The sequence below is a fragment of the Tamandua tetradactyla genome, chromosome X, assembly GCF_023851605.1.
Source record: "Tamandua tetradactyla isolate mTamTet1 chromosome X, mTamTet1.pri, whole genome shotgun sequence".
In the NCBI taxonomy this organism is placed as follows: Eukaryota; Metazoa; Chordata; class Mammalia; order Pilosa; family Myrmecophagidae; genus Tamandua; species Tamandua tetradactyla.
In genome coordinates, this window is record NC_135353.1 from 115,709,043 (window position 1) to 115,722,256 (window position 13,214).

Consider the following 13,214-nt stretch of genomic DNA (forward strand, 5'->3'; position numbering starts at 1 on the left):
GTTAATAGCCCTCTCTTCCTGGTAAGAAAACTGGCTGGGAGGTTGAACTTGTCTCTAATCAGTTTAGTAAACATAAAACTAAAAACTGATCCCAGATTTTGTTTGTTTCCAAGTTCAGGGCCGTTCTCAGTGTACGATGTTGGCCTTTACAGAGGTAAAGAACAAGTGTAATAACTTTTCCCAGCTGCCTCCATTTCCTCTTTCCACTGTAAGAAACTTTGCTATAAACTCTCATCTACTCCTTGTTACCTGACAGGCCCTTTACTCAATAAAAGAGAACAGGTATATATGGAGATGGAAGCCCCAAGAAAGAACAGAACCTACTTTTGCAAAATTTAGAAGCTCTTTGCCTGCCCTCCTACAATTGGAGGGTTTAATATTGCAAAAGAACATAGCCCATGCTGATTTTCACCTTTAAGTTTTAACTGTGAATTCACTAGAGGTTTTTGATATTCCTCTGATTCATCAAACCTTACCAGGTATTCTGGCTAACTTTCAGACCAGGATTCCTTAATTTTGTTCTTATGGATGTTAAGGTGGTATCCTCATTTCTGTTGTCTGGGCCCTTCCAGGTAGTTTGTCTACATCTACAGGATTATCCAGGTTAAAAAATGCACAAATGGATTATTCAGGGATAGAAGTGTTTCGTCATAATATTGCTGTTTTAATCCCAAGGGATCATCTGGTAAATCTCCAGTTTATAGTGTATTATAGCAAAAAATAACTTAGTTTTGTGTGGGCCTAAAATCTCATTTTCCCATTTTCTCTCTGCTTCTTTCTCATACCCCCAAAACATCCTTTGTGAATACCTGTTTGTTTTTCTCAGCCTGCAGATTGCAGAGCCTTAATAGACAAGCTGAAAGTTTGTAATGATGAGCAGCTCCTCTTGGAATTACAGCAGATCAAAACATGGAACATTGGAAAGGTATGTGAACCCTTGTTAGAGTTGGTCAGAAATGAAGGCCTGTTAGAAATACTCATGACCTTCCCATAATCAGTCATTCCATGCTCTGGACCAGTGGCTTTTAGCCTTTGAATGGTTGCCAAGGAAATTTTGAAAGACAGAAAAGAAACATGAAAGAAGTATTCTGCCAGCTGAGGATGAGAAATTTCTCAACTACAAAATTCCTTGAGTTTGACAATGGGAGTTTGAGGTAGTTTCAGGATTTTATAATTTTTGTTTAAAAGAATTTTTTTTAGTTAACTCTAAAGAAAGCTGAACTCTTCTGATAAAATGGGTACTGGTGGGGAGAGTTCTGTGTTTGTAGATCTCAGAATGTAGCTAGAATTCTCTAGAGATCTAACTAAGGATTTTGTGGCATCTACTGGTGTTTGCGTTTGCACCTTGATGGATATAACAATGAGCTCATTGTAGCTCAGAGTATGATCTTTCTTGTCTGGGGTTCTGTGCTGGTGAGGGGGTTGAAGAGAAGCAGAGATTGTAAGTAAGCTTGTCTAGATTCATGCTTAGCAGTCTGTTGCAGCAAAAGCTCAGCTACAAAGCACTCATGTAGTACTTTTATCTTACTCTTATATCTTCCTCTTCTTCCCCCTCCAGTGCGAGTTATATCACTGGGTGGACCTGTTGGACCGCTTCGATGGAATTCTGGCAGATGCTGGACAGACAGTGGAGAATATGTCATGGATGCTCGTGTGTGATAGGCCGGAAAGAGAGCAACTAAAAATGCTTCTCTTGGCTGTGTTGAACTTTACAGCCTTGCTCATTGAGTACAGCTTTTCTCGGCATCTGTACAGTTCCATAGAGGTAGGGGAGGTTTGAGCCTGTGTGATCTGTTCTTAACTAGAATTGTGTACACCTACAAATAAGGAAATTGCTATTTCTCTTGGATATAGTCTTTTCTTTCTATTAGGGAACTCTGGATTTTTCAGTATGTTATAGGCAATGTAGAGGATGTTTCTTAGGTGTAGATTCTGTCTGTCCTTCACAGATATGTTGGGAATTTTCTTTACTATCACCACCCTGCCTTACAAGATTCAGGAAATGAATGAAAGGTGTAATATGTATTAAAGTATTCCAGGGAATTTGCACGAACTGATTTTTGCCTTAGGTTATTAGAACAGCTCTCAGTTACGTGTAAACTATTTAAAATGGTTTGTTTTCCTTGCTGCATTAATGTACGTAATTAATTAATGTTTGAAGTGTGTTTTTCAATATCCTCCCTTTTTCACCCTTCCCAAAATATATGTATTTTTTCTGTTAAGTTTTATATAAATAAGAGTTTAAATATATTACATAAACATTAAAACTGAAGGGGAAAAGGAGGGAACCCCAAACTGATTTTACTTCACATGACATTGGGCAGCTGTTCCCCCATCCTTCAGTGTGGATACCCCTTCTCAGCATGAAAGAATCAGAACAGGCCTTCCGCAAGAATCCCTATAGAGTGGGAGAGGGATTAAAGGAGAAGGAGGAGGTATAACAGAGAAAATGGGATTCAACAAATGAGCATGGCAGCCGAATCATTATATTAACACTCTGTCTAGCCTCCAGTGTTTTGGAGCAACCAGAAGGAAAAAATCTGAGAAAATGGAGTGGTAGGCCAGGACAAACTCTGGATTCTGTTCTTTAGCTGCTTGTTGAAGTATGCTTTGAAAATTATTGTTTTCTTTCTTTGCTTTCTTATATATGTTATATTTTACAACTAGGAAAAAAAAAGAACATTAAAAAAAATACAAGCTCTGCAGCTAGCTGCATGACCAATACATCAGTTTCAAATTTGTTTAACTGATAGAAGGTTTACCTCACATTCTGGTAGCTCTCCATTTGGACAAACCTTAGCTAGCATGTTTTGTCTGGTCGAAAAAAAAAAAAAAAACAGAAACCTTGCTGGCAAGCCAGATGTCCTGTCACCTCACTAGAGGAAAGGTGGCCTAAGCTCTTCCCACCTGGTTAGCTTCGAGACACCAGTGAATTTTTCTTTGCTACCAAGAGGCTCCCTTCTCATGGTACTTCTGCTGTGACTGCCTTCCTCCATATTTTCTCAAGATCCATAAAGGGCTGGTCCAGTGGTGACATTGTCTTAGGGCAGGGAACTCTGCACAGAAAGGGACCAGGGAGCTTCTGGCCAACACAACTTAGGTGATCTTGGTGCTCTGGGTGTGACTGAAACATCAGATTAATGATCTGTTTCTTCTTGAACGGTGCTTCAATGAGGGACGTCAAGACTAAGAGCATGTCTCTTTTCAGTTTATTGAATGAAAGAGTTACACTATTCCAAATTAAAAATGGACCTCAAACGATTACATTGTGCAAGCTATGAGGTTTTTCTACTTGTGACAGGGACAAGTGGGAACTTTTCTACTTATTACCAGGAAATCCTCACTGAAGCGTTGGTGAGCCACAAGCACTCAAAATCCATGAGCCTTCAACTGGTTGTCTTTTGCCAGTCCAGTCTCGACAAGGAACTGGCATGTGTTCTTGCTTGCTGGTCATGCTGTAGGTGAATCACTTCTCCATATTCTGGATGCTCAGTTACAATACCACTGCAGGCAAATTTCTTTTTAAATGCTTTTACTAGTTTCTTTCTTTTTTTATTCACTGATTGTCTTTTTTTTTTTTTAACTTTTTTTATTGTATAGTATAACATATATACAAAGCAGAGAAAGAAAAAAGCAATAGTTTTCAAAGCATTCTTCAACAAGTAGCTACAGGACAGATCCCCGAGTTTGTCATGGGTTACCATACCATCCTCTCAGATTTTTCCTTCTAGCTGCTCCAGAATATAGGAGACTAGAGGGCTTAAATTTTTTTTTATCATCACAATTGAGTTTTTTGCTTTTTTGTGTGTGAAAAATAACATATATACAAAAAGCTATAAATTTCACAGCACCACAGTTAGTTGTAGAACATATTTCAGACTTTGACATGGGTTACAATTCTACAATTTAAGGTTTTTACTTCTAGCTACTCTAAAATACTGGAGACTAAAAGATATCAATTTAATGATTCAGCATTCATATTCATTTGTTAAATCCTATCTTCTCTATATAACTCCACCATCACCTTTGATCTTTCCATCCCTCTCTTTAGGGACATTTAGGCTATGGTGATTTTAAATTATTCATATTGGAAGGGTCTGTCTCTAATAAAGGGGTAGGGAGATGAAACTATGTGATGTTCTGGAGAGGCTGGGCTAGGTTTTAGGACTTATATGGACCAGGGACCCATCTGGAGGTTGTAGGTTTCTGTAAAGTTATTCTGGTGCCTAGAACCCGTTTGAAATCTTATAAATTACTCTAGGTGTCTTTAAGATTGGCTGGAATGATCCTGATTGGGGGTTGGCAGGTTATGATAGGTAGCAGCTTCTAACTGAAACTTGTGTTAAGAGCAACCTCCCCAGTAGCCTTTCAACTCTATTTGAACTCTCTCTGCCACTGAAACTTTATTAATTACACTTCTTTCCCCCCTTTTGGTCAAGATGGAATTGTTGAGCCTACAGTGCCAGGTCTGGATTCATCCCTGGGAGTCATATCCCACATCCCAGAAAGACTTTCACCCATGGATGTCATGTCCCATGTAAGGTGAAGGGCAGTGATTTCACTTGCAGAGTTGGGCTTAGAGAGAGTAAGGCCACATCTGAGCAACAGCAGAGATCCTCCAGAAGTAACTCTTAGGCATACCTGTAGGTAGTCTAAGCTTCTCCGCTACCTACATAAGCTTCACAGGAGTAGGCCTCATGATCGAGGGCATGGCCTATTGATTTGGGTGTCCCTAAAGTGTGACACAGAATCAGGGGATTCCCTGATGGTAAGGTTTAATTGTTCCATATTATTTCTCGCATCCTTCAGGGGAGTTTGCCAATACTTTTTGAGTATTTGCTTAATATACTCTAGGATATATCCAGGCATTACAATAATCTATGCAGGATTAAAGGACCTCTTTCTCATTCTGGGCTCCCTGTGTTTCAGTTGTTCAAATGAGCTATATAGATAGGTTGAATTAGATTATGCACTACAGAAAATTTCAGTTCCAGACCAAATAAACCTTTCTTCCATTGTTCTCAAAGAGTATGCGTGGTTCTAAAATATAGACACTGTCTTCCTTACCCCCTATGTTCTGAATTACTTTAACCCTCACCTTTTCAGCTTCATTCTTATCTTTAAATCTTTAAATATCATGTTATATATATGAGCCTCTCAAAATCCAGAAATAATAATCACCACTCCGGACTTAATGTATCTGCTCTAAAAATTTACCATCTAGGCCCCTGTGCTAGAATGCTTAGAAAATAAGCATTTTCTAAAGGTGACCATACCATTGTTGTTTTTTTGTTTCTGGCTTATCTTGCCTTGCCAAATGTCCCACATGTTCATTCACATCATTGCAAGCCTCACAACTTCGTTCCTTTTTGTAGCAGTACAACCTTTGTTCATAAGTACACACCATCGTTCACCAATCTACTTCTCTGTCAGTGTATCCTTCAGCCGCCTTTATGCTGGTCATAAAAGTAGAGTCATACAGTTTTTATCCTTTTCTGTCTGGCTAATTTCACTCAGCATTATGCCCTCAAGGCTCACTCATCTTGTCATATGCTTCAGGACGTCATTTTGTCTTACTGCTGCATAATATTCCATCATATGTATATACTGCATTTTGTTGATCCACTTTTCTGTTGATAGGCATTTGGTTTGTTTCTATCCTTTGGTGATTGTGAATAATACTGCTATAAAAATTGGTGTGCAAATGTCTGTGTCATCGCTTTCAGCTCTTCTGGATATATACCAAGTAGTACTATTGCTGGGTCATAGGGCAACTTGATATTTGGTTTCCTAAGGAACCGCCAAGCAACCTTCCACACTGACTGCACCATTATACATTGTCACCAGCAGTGCATAAGTGTCCCACATCCTCTCCAATGTTTATAGTTTCCTGTTCGTTTAGTAGCAGCCATTCGTTTGAGGTGGTATCTCGTAGTCTTGATCTGCATTTTCCTTAAACCCAGTGAAAATGAGCATCTCTTCATGTGCTTTTCAGCCATCTGTATTTGCTCTTCAGAAAAATGCCTATTCATATCTTTAGCCCATTTTATAATTGGGCTGTTTGTTCTTTTGTTGTTGAGTTGTATGATTTCTTTGTATATATAGGAAATCAAACCTTTGTCCAATATGTGATTTCCAAATATTTTCTCCCATTGAGTTGGCTGCCTCTTCAGCTACTAGTTTCTTCTTATGCTAATCATCAAAGATCCCTTGGATAATGGTAAGGGTCTTCCTGCCATTTCTCTGTTGAATTCTTACATGGGTATAGTCTTCAGTCCCAGTAGGAACCAGGTCATCACCCTTACCTTTATTCAAGGAAGGTGGATGGGTCTGCAACACCTCTGTCAGCTGGGAAGTCATGTGGCTGACGTCTGATGGTCCCTTGCTCCTGGGCTCCATTGCTTTCAGCCTGTTCTTGTGGAGGTTCCTCACTTTACTTCTCTGAGACTGGCTTTCATCTCTTGGCTTCCCTTGAGTCTCTCCAGCTTCTGGCTTGATTAACATCTCACGGCAACACCTGCTGGATTCCAAGCACCTCCAAACATCTGTCTCTCTGTTCTCCAAGTGTCAGCCTCTGTGTCAGCTGTGCTCTGAAGTTTCTGTCAACTCTGTGGTTTCTCCAAAATGTTTCCCCTTTTAAAAGCTTAAAACAAGACCTACGCAGAATGGGTGGAGTCATAGCTCCATCTGATCAAAGGGCCACACCCACAATTGGGTGTGTCACATCTTCTTGGAAATAATCTAATAAAAAATTTCCAGCCTACAATTTTAATTCAGGATTAACAGAAATGGCTGCCCCCACAAGATTGAATCAGGATCAAAATACGGCTTTTGTGATATACATAATACTTTCAAACTGGCACAGAGTCGAAAGAGTGGAGGTTCTGGATAGTAGACATGCAGTGCTATTCCTTCTCATTGCAAATGGCACACCTATGGAAGGTGGCGTTGTTGGGAAGCATCGGAAAATGCGAGGATTCAGTAGGAGGCTGCTGAGTACTCAGCGGCAGCTTAGTGACTGGGGACAGAAACCAAGGCTTTGTGGGAGATACAGTTGATTCCAGGTCTAGCACAGAAATGCACAAGATGAGCCTGAACATTACCAAACCCTGACTCCACAGAGTAAAAAATTGGGCAAGTTCCATTACCTTTGGGTCTCCAATTCCATCATTGTGGGCCCAGGGCAGTAGATAGAGCTTCTTGGTCTTCTGTAGAAAGCGCTGGGCCCTCTCACAATTGCCCGTGTTCGAGGTCCCCCCGGCGATCTTGACACATTTCTCTGCCTCATCCTGGTTCCATTCCATGGCTTGTGCCTTCTTCCCCAAAATATATATTAATCATATCTTGTGTGTCTTTAAAAAGTAAAGTGGACACAGGAATAATTGACCTTCTGATTAATTGATTGGTTGAAAATCACTATAAGAAGAAACTCTTTTCTTTTATCCAACTTTTAGACTTTTTTTAAATCACCATTAGTTAGGAGCCCCGAAGTTATGTGTTAATTTTCCTGAGTCTTCAGTAAAGAAATGGAATTATAAGAAGCAAGTTGAAAGAAAATGGCTTGGGAAAAGTAGTGGAATCACTGAACTAAAGACTTAGCAGACAATGCTTTTAATGGCAATAAATGGGGTAGATGAGTAGTCCATTGAATATGAAATAGAAAGTCCATGGCCTTTGGAACAATCAGCAAGTGGACATATCTGAGTTTGTTTCTGAGTCAGTTACGTATTGATTTTAACCCTGATAAAGTGTTTCAATATATTGGTGTATTTTAATTGTATTAAGAAACAAAAATTGTCATTCTCAGGTTGCTTGTAAGCAAACACTGTACTGTAATAGTCATTTTACATAATCCTGCCAGCTATTGTTGAATCTTTAGGTTCTATATGAAGGACACTGGTTTATTTAATTCACATTTTATAGCTATGAAGGATACAGAGGGAGCATAAAATTAGCTTTCTCATAGTGCTTTTAGTCTAGGTGGAGACTTAATATTCTTGAGTTCCATGGATGTATTATAATATCACAATTTTCTCTTGTAATCTCTTCCTTCCTATGGGGGACACCCGTGCAATTTTTATCTACTTAACCTTTTTTTTTTGCTTTTCTTGAATATTCTGGTTTGTTGCCAGATTGTAAAGTCCTTAGGGACAAGGTCTTCCACGTTGTAGGTGCTAAGATATTTAAAAATATTTTTTTGCATTGTTGTGACTATACTTCTTGATAACTTTGTAAATGTTCACAAATTTATTACTACATTGGCAATTTAAGTTTTCAAGGCCAGACGTTTTTGATACTGTGAACCTACCTTTTTGTTTTTTTTTTTTTTTTTGTCCCTGTAGCATTTGACAACTTTATTGGCTTCCTCTGATATGCAAGTGGTGCTGGCAGTCCTTAACCTTCTATATGTATTCAGCAAAAGGTCGAACTACATCACACGCCTTGGATCTGAAAAGAGGACCCCATTGCTAACCCGGCTGCAACATTTGGCTGAGGTGAGTCATAGATGAAGAGTGAAAGAGCCCAAACTTTCATGCGTATTATTCTTTTTGAAAGGTGCTTATTGCACTATCAGAAATGGATTGGAGTTCTTACTAATACTGGCCTAACTGAGTAGAACTATCATGTCCTACTTAGCAAAGGTCCAGAACACCTAACAAGAATTCTTTTATTATGAATTAACTTCAAGGAATTTCATGGTTCTCTGCCCACCAAACAGAATCTCTCTCTTTGTTCAAAAAAGGCAACCACTCTTCTGGAAATAGACTTCCGGTTCTATGTGGGAGGGAAGTATGGTGCAATAAAAAGACCTGGATTTGAGTCTTGGCTCTGCCTATTACTCTGCTCTCAGTTTCCTTCTTTGTGAATATAGGGTATCTACTTCAGAGTTGTTTTAGAATTAAATAAAGCATAGGATACTTGGTACTCAGTAATTAGTTGGTAATGGTAGCCATAATAATTGAAGGTAAAAGCTCTCATGTCAAAGTTTAACCTCAGCCAAACTATTATCCATTGTTTATAGAGACAAATTGATAATACATACACAGGTTTGTGAGGTAACCATTGCTGGAAAACTTTCTTGTAAGAAAACTGTTCAGGCTGGCATTTTGAAAGCTGATTAATGATATCTCACAAATAATACAGCTCAAGTTTCAGGCTATTTCAGATGCCATGATTACTTAAAAATTTTTATGTGATTGCAAATGTTATGTATATTGTTAAAATTGTAGGACATATAGGAAAATATAAAGAAAATACTAATCACCAAGAATTCATCCATGAAGCCTCCCTTAAAATTTGAGTCTGTGTCCTTTCTGCATTTGCGAATATGTACATACAGGTATGCAACCTTTCTTCCTTAACGTTTTGTAAGCATTTTCTCATACTTTTAAAAAATGCAAGACAGTTCACCCTTGCATCCCCATGTAGCAGTTAAAAGAAAAGACCTATCTCAATAGATGTTTTTAAAATATTTGATAAAATTCAGGACATTAATCGAATACTATTATAAACTGTTAGGAAGCTAGAAAGAGAAAAAAAAAACTTGACATTTATAAATTGCATCAACCAGAACTCACAGTGAGTAGGCCAAAGCATTTCCATTGAATTCAACAAATACGCCACCTGTTACTTCTGCCATTTAAATGTGTAATAGAGATCCTAACTAATACAACAAGAGAAAGAAAAAGAAATGAGGAATACTTATTAAAAAGAGAAAATGTGTCATTATTTGTAGGTACAGTGAGACAGCCAAGTAAAAGATCAGTATTCAAAAATAAATAGTCCCTCCATATTCTAGTAATAAACAATTAGAAAATGATTGGGCAGAAAAGATTCCATTCACAGTATCAACAGTGTCTATAAAATAAGCCATATGGGGTTGAAGCTATAAATTTAAGAGAAGATATATGGGGGGTTCTATCTTTGGACCTGAGTTTATAGCCAAAAGATGTTAGGCCTTGTTCCATAAGGTGACGTATAAGAACATTGCATCATTGTTTGTAGTATTGAGGAGTTGGAGGCAACTCAGTAATAAATTTGATAAGTAAAGTGTGGTATGTAGACCCTATGAAATACGGTCTAGTAGTTAGAAGCAATGTACCAAGTAATACATGACAGTACTGATAGTTTGCTGAGTGAAAAAAAAGGGAAAAAGCATTATCTGTTGATTGGTACCATTTCTGTAACTTAAAAATATGTGCACACAAAGCAACGTAGACTTTTGGAAAACACACAAAGGATAATTTTAAAGAAGTAAAGATGTTACGTTTGGTGGGGAGAAGGGAATCTGAATGGGCAAGAATGGGCGGGATAGCTAAATAAGTAAAAGAAACTAAGCCTAACCAGCAGTTTTAAGATCTGTTAGAACAACACTAAACCTTTACTTATAAATTGCAAAGAAAGTCGAAATAAATAGATACCATGTTTTTTTGCATGAGGACACTCGATGTAGTAGAAGCCCTCTTTGATGACATTAGAATCAATGATAATTGGTAGGTTTTTCTTTTTAATCTTGTTAAAATAGCAAATGTAAAAAAAAAAAGAGTGATTAATACACACCTGAACCAGTTTTTTTTTAACTTTTTCTAATTGTATACTATGACATATATACAAAGCAAAGAAAGAAAAAAGCAATAGTTTTCAAAGCACTCTTCAACAAGTAGTAGCAGGACAGATCCCAGAGTTTCTCATAGGCTAACCTCTCAAATTTTTCCTTCTAGCTGCTCCAGCATATAGGAGGCTAGAGGGCTTAAATACTATTTTATCATGACAAGTGAGTTTTTAACCTTTGTTTTTTGTGAAAAATAACATATTCAAAAAAGCTATAAATTTCAAAGTACAACACCACAGTTGTAGAACATATTTCAGAGTTTAACATGGGTTGCAATTTCACCATTTTAGGTTTTTACTTCTAGCTGCTCTAAAATACTGGAGACTAAAAGAGACATCAGTTTAATGATTCAGCATTCATATTCATTTGTTAAGTCCTATCTTCTTTGTATAATTCCACCATCACCTTTGATCTTTTCATCCCTCTCTTTAGGGATGTTTGGGCTATGGTAATTCTAAATTTTTCATATTGTAAGGGTCTGTCAGTAAAATGGGGTAGGGAGATGGAACTAGCTGATGTTCTGGAGAGGCTGGGCTAGGTGTCAGGACTCATCTGGACCAGGGACCCATCTGGAAGTTTTAGGTTTCTGGAAAGTTACTCTAGTGCCTGGAACCCTTGTGGAATCTTATATATTGCCCGAGGTGTTCTTTAGGATTGGCTGGAATGATCCTGGTTGGGGGTTGGCAGGTGATGATAGGTAGCAAGGTCTAACTGAAGTTTGTGTAAGAGCAACCTCCCCAGTAGCCTTTCAACTCTATTTGAACTCTCTCTGCCACTGAAACTTTATTAATTACACTTCTTTCCCCCCTTTTGGTCAAGATGGAATTGTTGAGCCCACAGTGCCAGGTCTGAATTCATCCCTGGGAGTCATCTTTGTCGCCAAGGAGACTTTCATCCCTGGATGTCATATCCCATGTAGGTGTGAGGGCAATGATTTCACTTACAGAGTTGGGCTTAGAGAGAGAGTGAGGCCACATCTGCGCAACAAAAGAGGTCCTCCAGAAGTAACTCTTAGACATGCCTATATAGGTAATCTAAGCTTCTCTGCTACCTACATAAGCTCCACAGAAGTAAACCTCATGATGGCATGGCCTATTGATTTAGGTGGTCCTAAAGTTTGACACAATATCAGGGGATTCCTTGATGGCAAGGTTTAATAGTTCCATGTTTTCTCCCATCTGTCGGGGGACTTTGCCAATACTTTTGTTTTATGTTTAGTCTCAAGTCTGTCAGCATGGACTTGATTTATTAACATATATAAGTATATATTTAATTTTTTTATTGCTGATGGCAGACAAATTCTTAAAGTCATTCTTTGCCAATACTTTTTGATTATCTGCTTAATATACTCTAGGATATATCCAGGCATTACAATAGTCTATACAGGATTAAAGGACCTCTTTCTTATTCTGTACTTCATATATTCTGAACCAGTTTTTAAAACCTAAAACACAAGTGCACATTGCCTTACTGATCTTCCAAATGTAAGGCCAAGGACTTCCCTTTGAGTAAGAAATATATAGTCTGTTATCTTACTTAGATAAATCATAACTGTAATCTGTGATTTCTTTTAAGTGGACCAACAATGTAAAGACACTTGTAAAGAAACTTGAGTGCAAAATTCTAAATTTTTATAATTCAACCCTGAATCTCTTTTCCAAATTTGACACTAGTTTTGATTTAGCTTCTTGCCTTTTGGTCTTTGCAAAATGTTCAGCTTAAGTTTTATAAAGTGACTCCCGTTTCAGGTTTGTTTTTTTTTTGTATACTGTATGACGGCGTCATGTTTCATTATTTTTCCATGTGTGTATTCCATTATTGCAGCACCATTTGTTGAATTTTTTGTTTGTTTGTTTGTTTTGCTTGTTTTTTGGGGGGTGGAGGGGTGGAGTGCATGGACCGGGAATTGAACCTGATCTCCCGCATGGCAGGCGAGAATTCTACCACTGTACTACCCTTGTTACCCCCCTTTTCAGTTTTATATCATTGGTTTATATAATTATAATACGTACAACTGACATAAATGGTCTTGGACAAACACACCTAACTTGGTACACATACAGATAACTTGGGAAAGTAAGAATGCCGTCATTAAGCTACATCAATCAGTATATTCTAGAGAAGGCATGGAGAATATTTAATCATTGAAATTGGCTAAGTGCAGGTCTGTTAATAACAGCAACTAGAAAACAAAAATGCACAAAAATATACAAGAAACATTAGTAAAGAGTGAGGGGCATTTGCTGTACCATATAATGGAGTATCATAGAGCCATATTAAGTTTTAAAGTTTTGTCATTGGCACAGGAATGAATAAATAGGTTTGTGAAATGAAAAAGTAAGCCTCATGTTGCTTATAATAAAAAAAAAATGAGGAAAAGGGGCTTATTAATAATTGGTTTCGGGAACAATTGGCCCTTTTAGAACATTGTTATACAGATAAATCCTGGGAACATATTTAGAGGTAAATACAGAAGAAAGAGTTTCTTAATAAAGTTGAGAAACCTGGAAGCCATTTTAAACATACTGATTTGATTATAGGAAAATAAAAACTTCCATATGATAAGAATAGAAGACAGATGATGTTTTGAAATAGATTGTAT

At 37.7% G+C, this 13,214-nt stretch overlaps 1 protein-coding gene across 27 annotated transcripts in view; it reads left to right on the forward strand.

Moving 5' to 3' along the window:
* HUWE1 (HECT, UBA and WWE domain containing E3 ubiquitin protein ligase 1) overlaps positions 1–13,214 on the forward strand; it is a 172,318-nt gene that overhangs the window by 45,662 nt on the left and 113,442 nt on the right. For all 27 annotated transcript variants that reach the window (XM_077146786.1, XM_077146806.1, XM_077146803.1 and 24 more), the window contains 3 exons: positions 827–925; positions 1,559–1,765; positions 8,343–8,495. In XM_077146786.1, the coding sequence (XP_077002901.1) occupies positions 827–925; positions 1,559–1,765; positions 8,343–8,495 (459 nt within the window). The remainder of the gene's footprint in view (positions 1–826; positions 926–1,558; positions 1,766–8,342; positions 8,496–13,214) is intronic.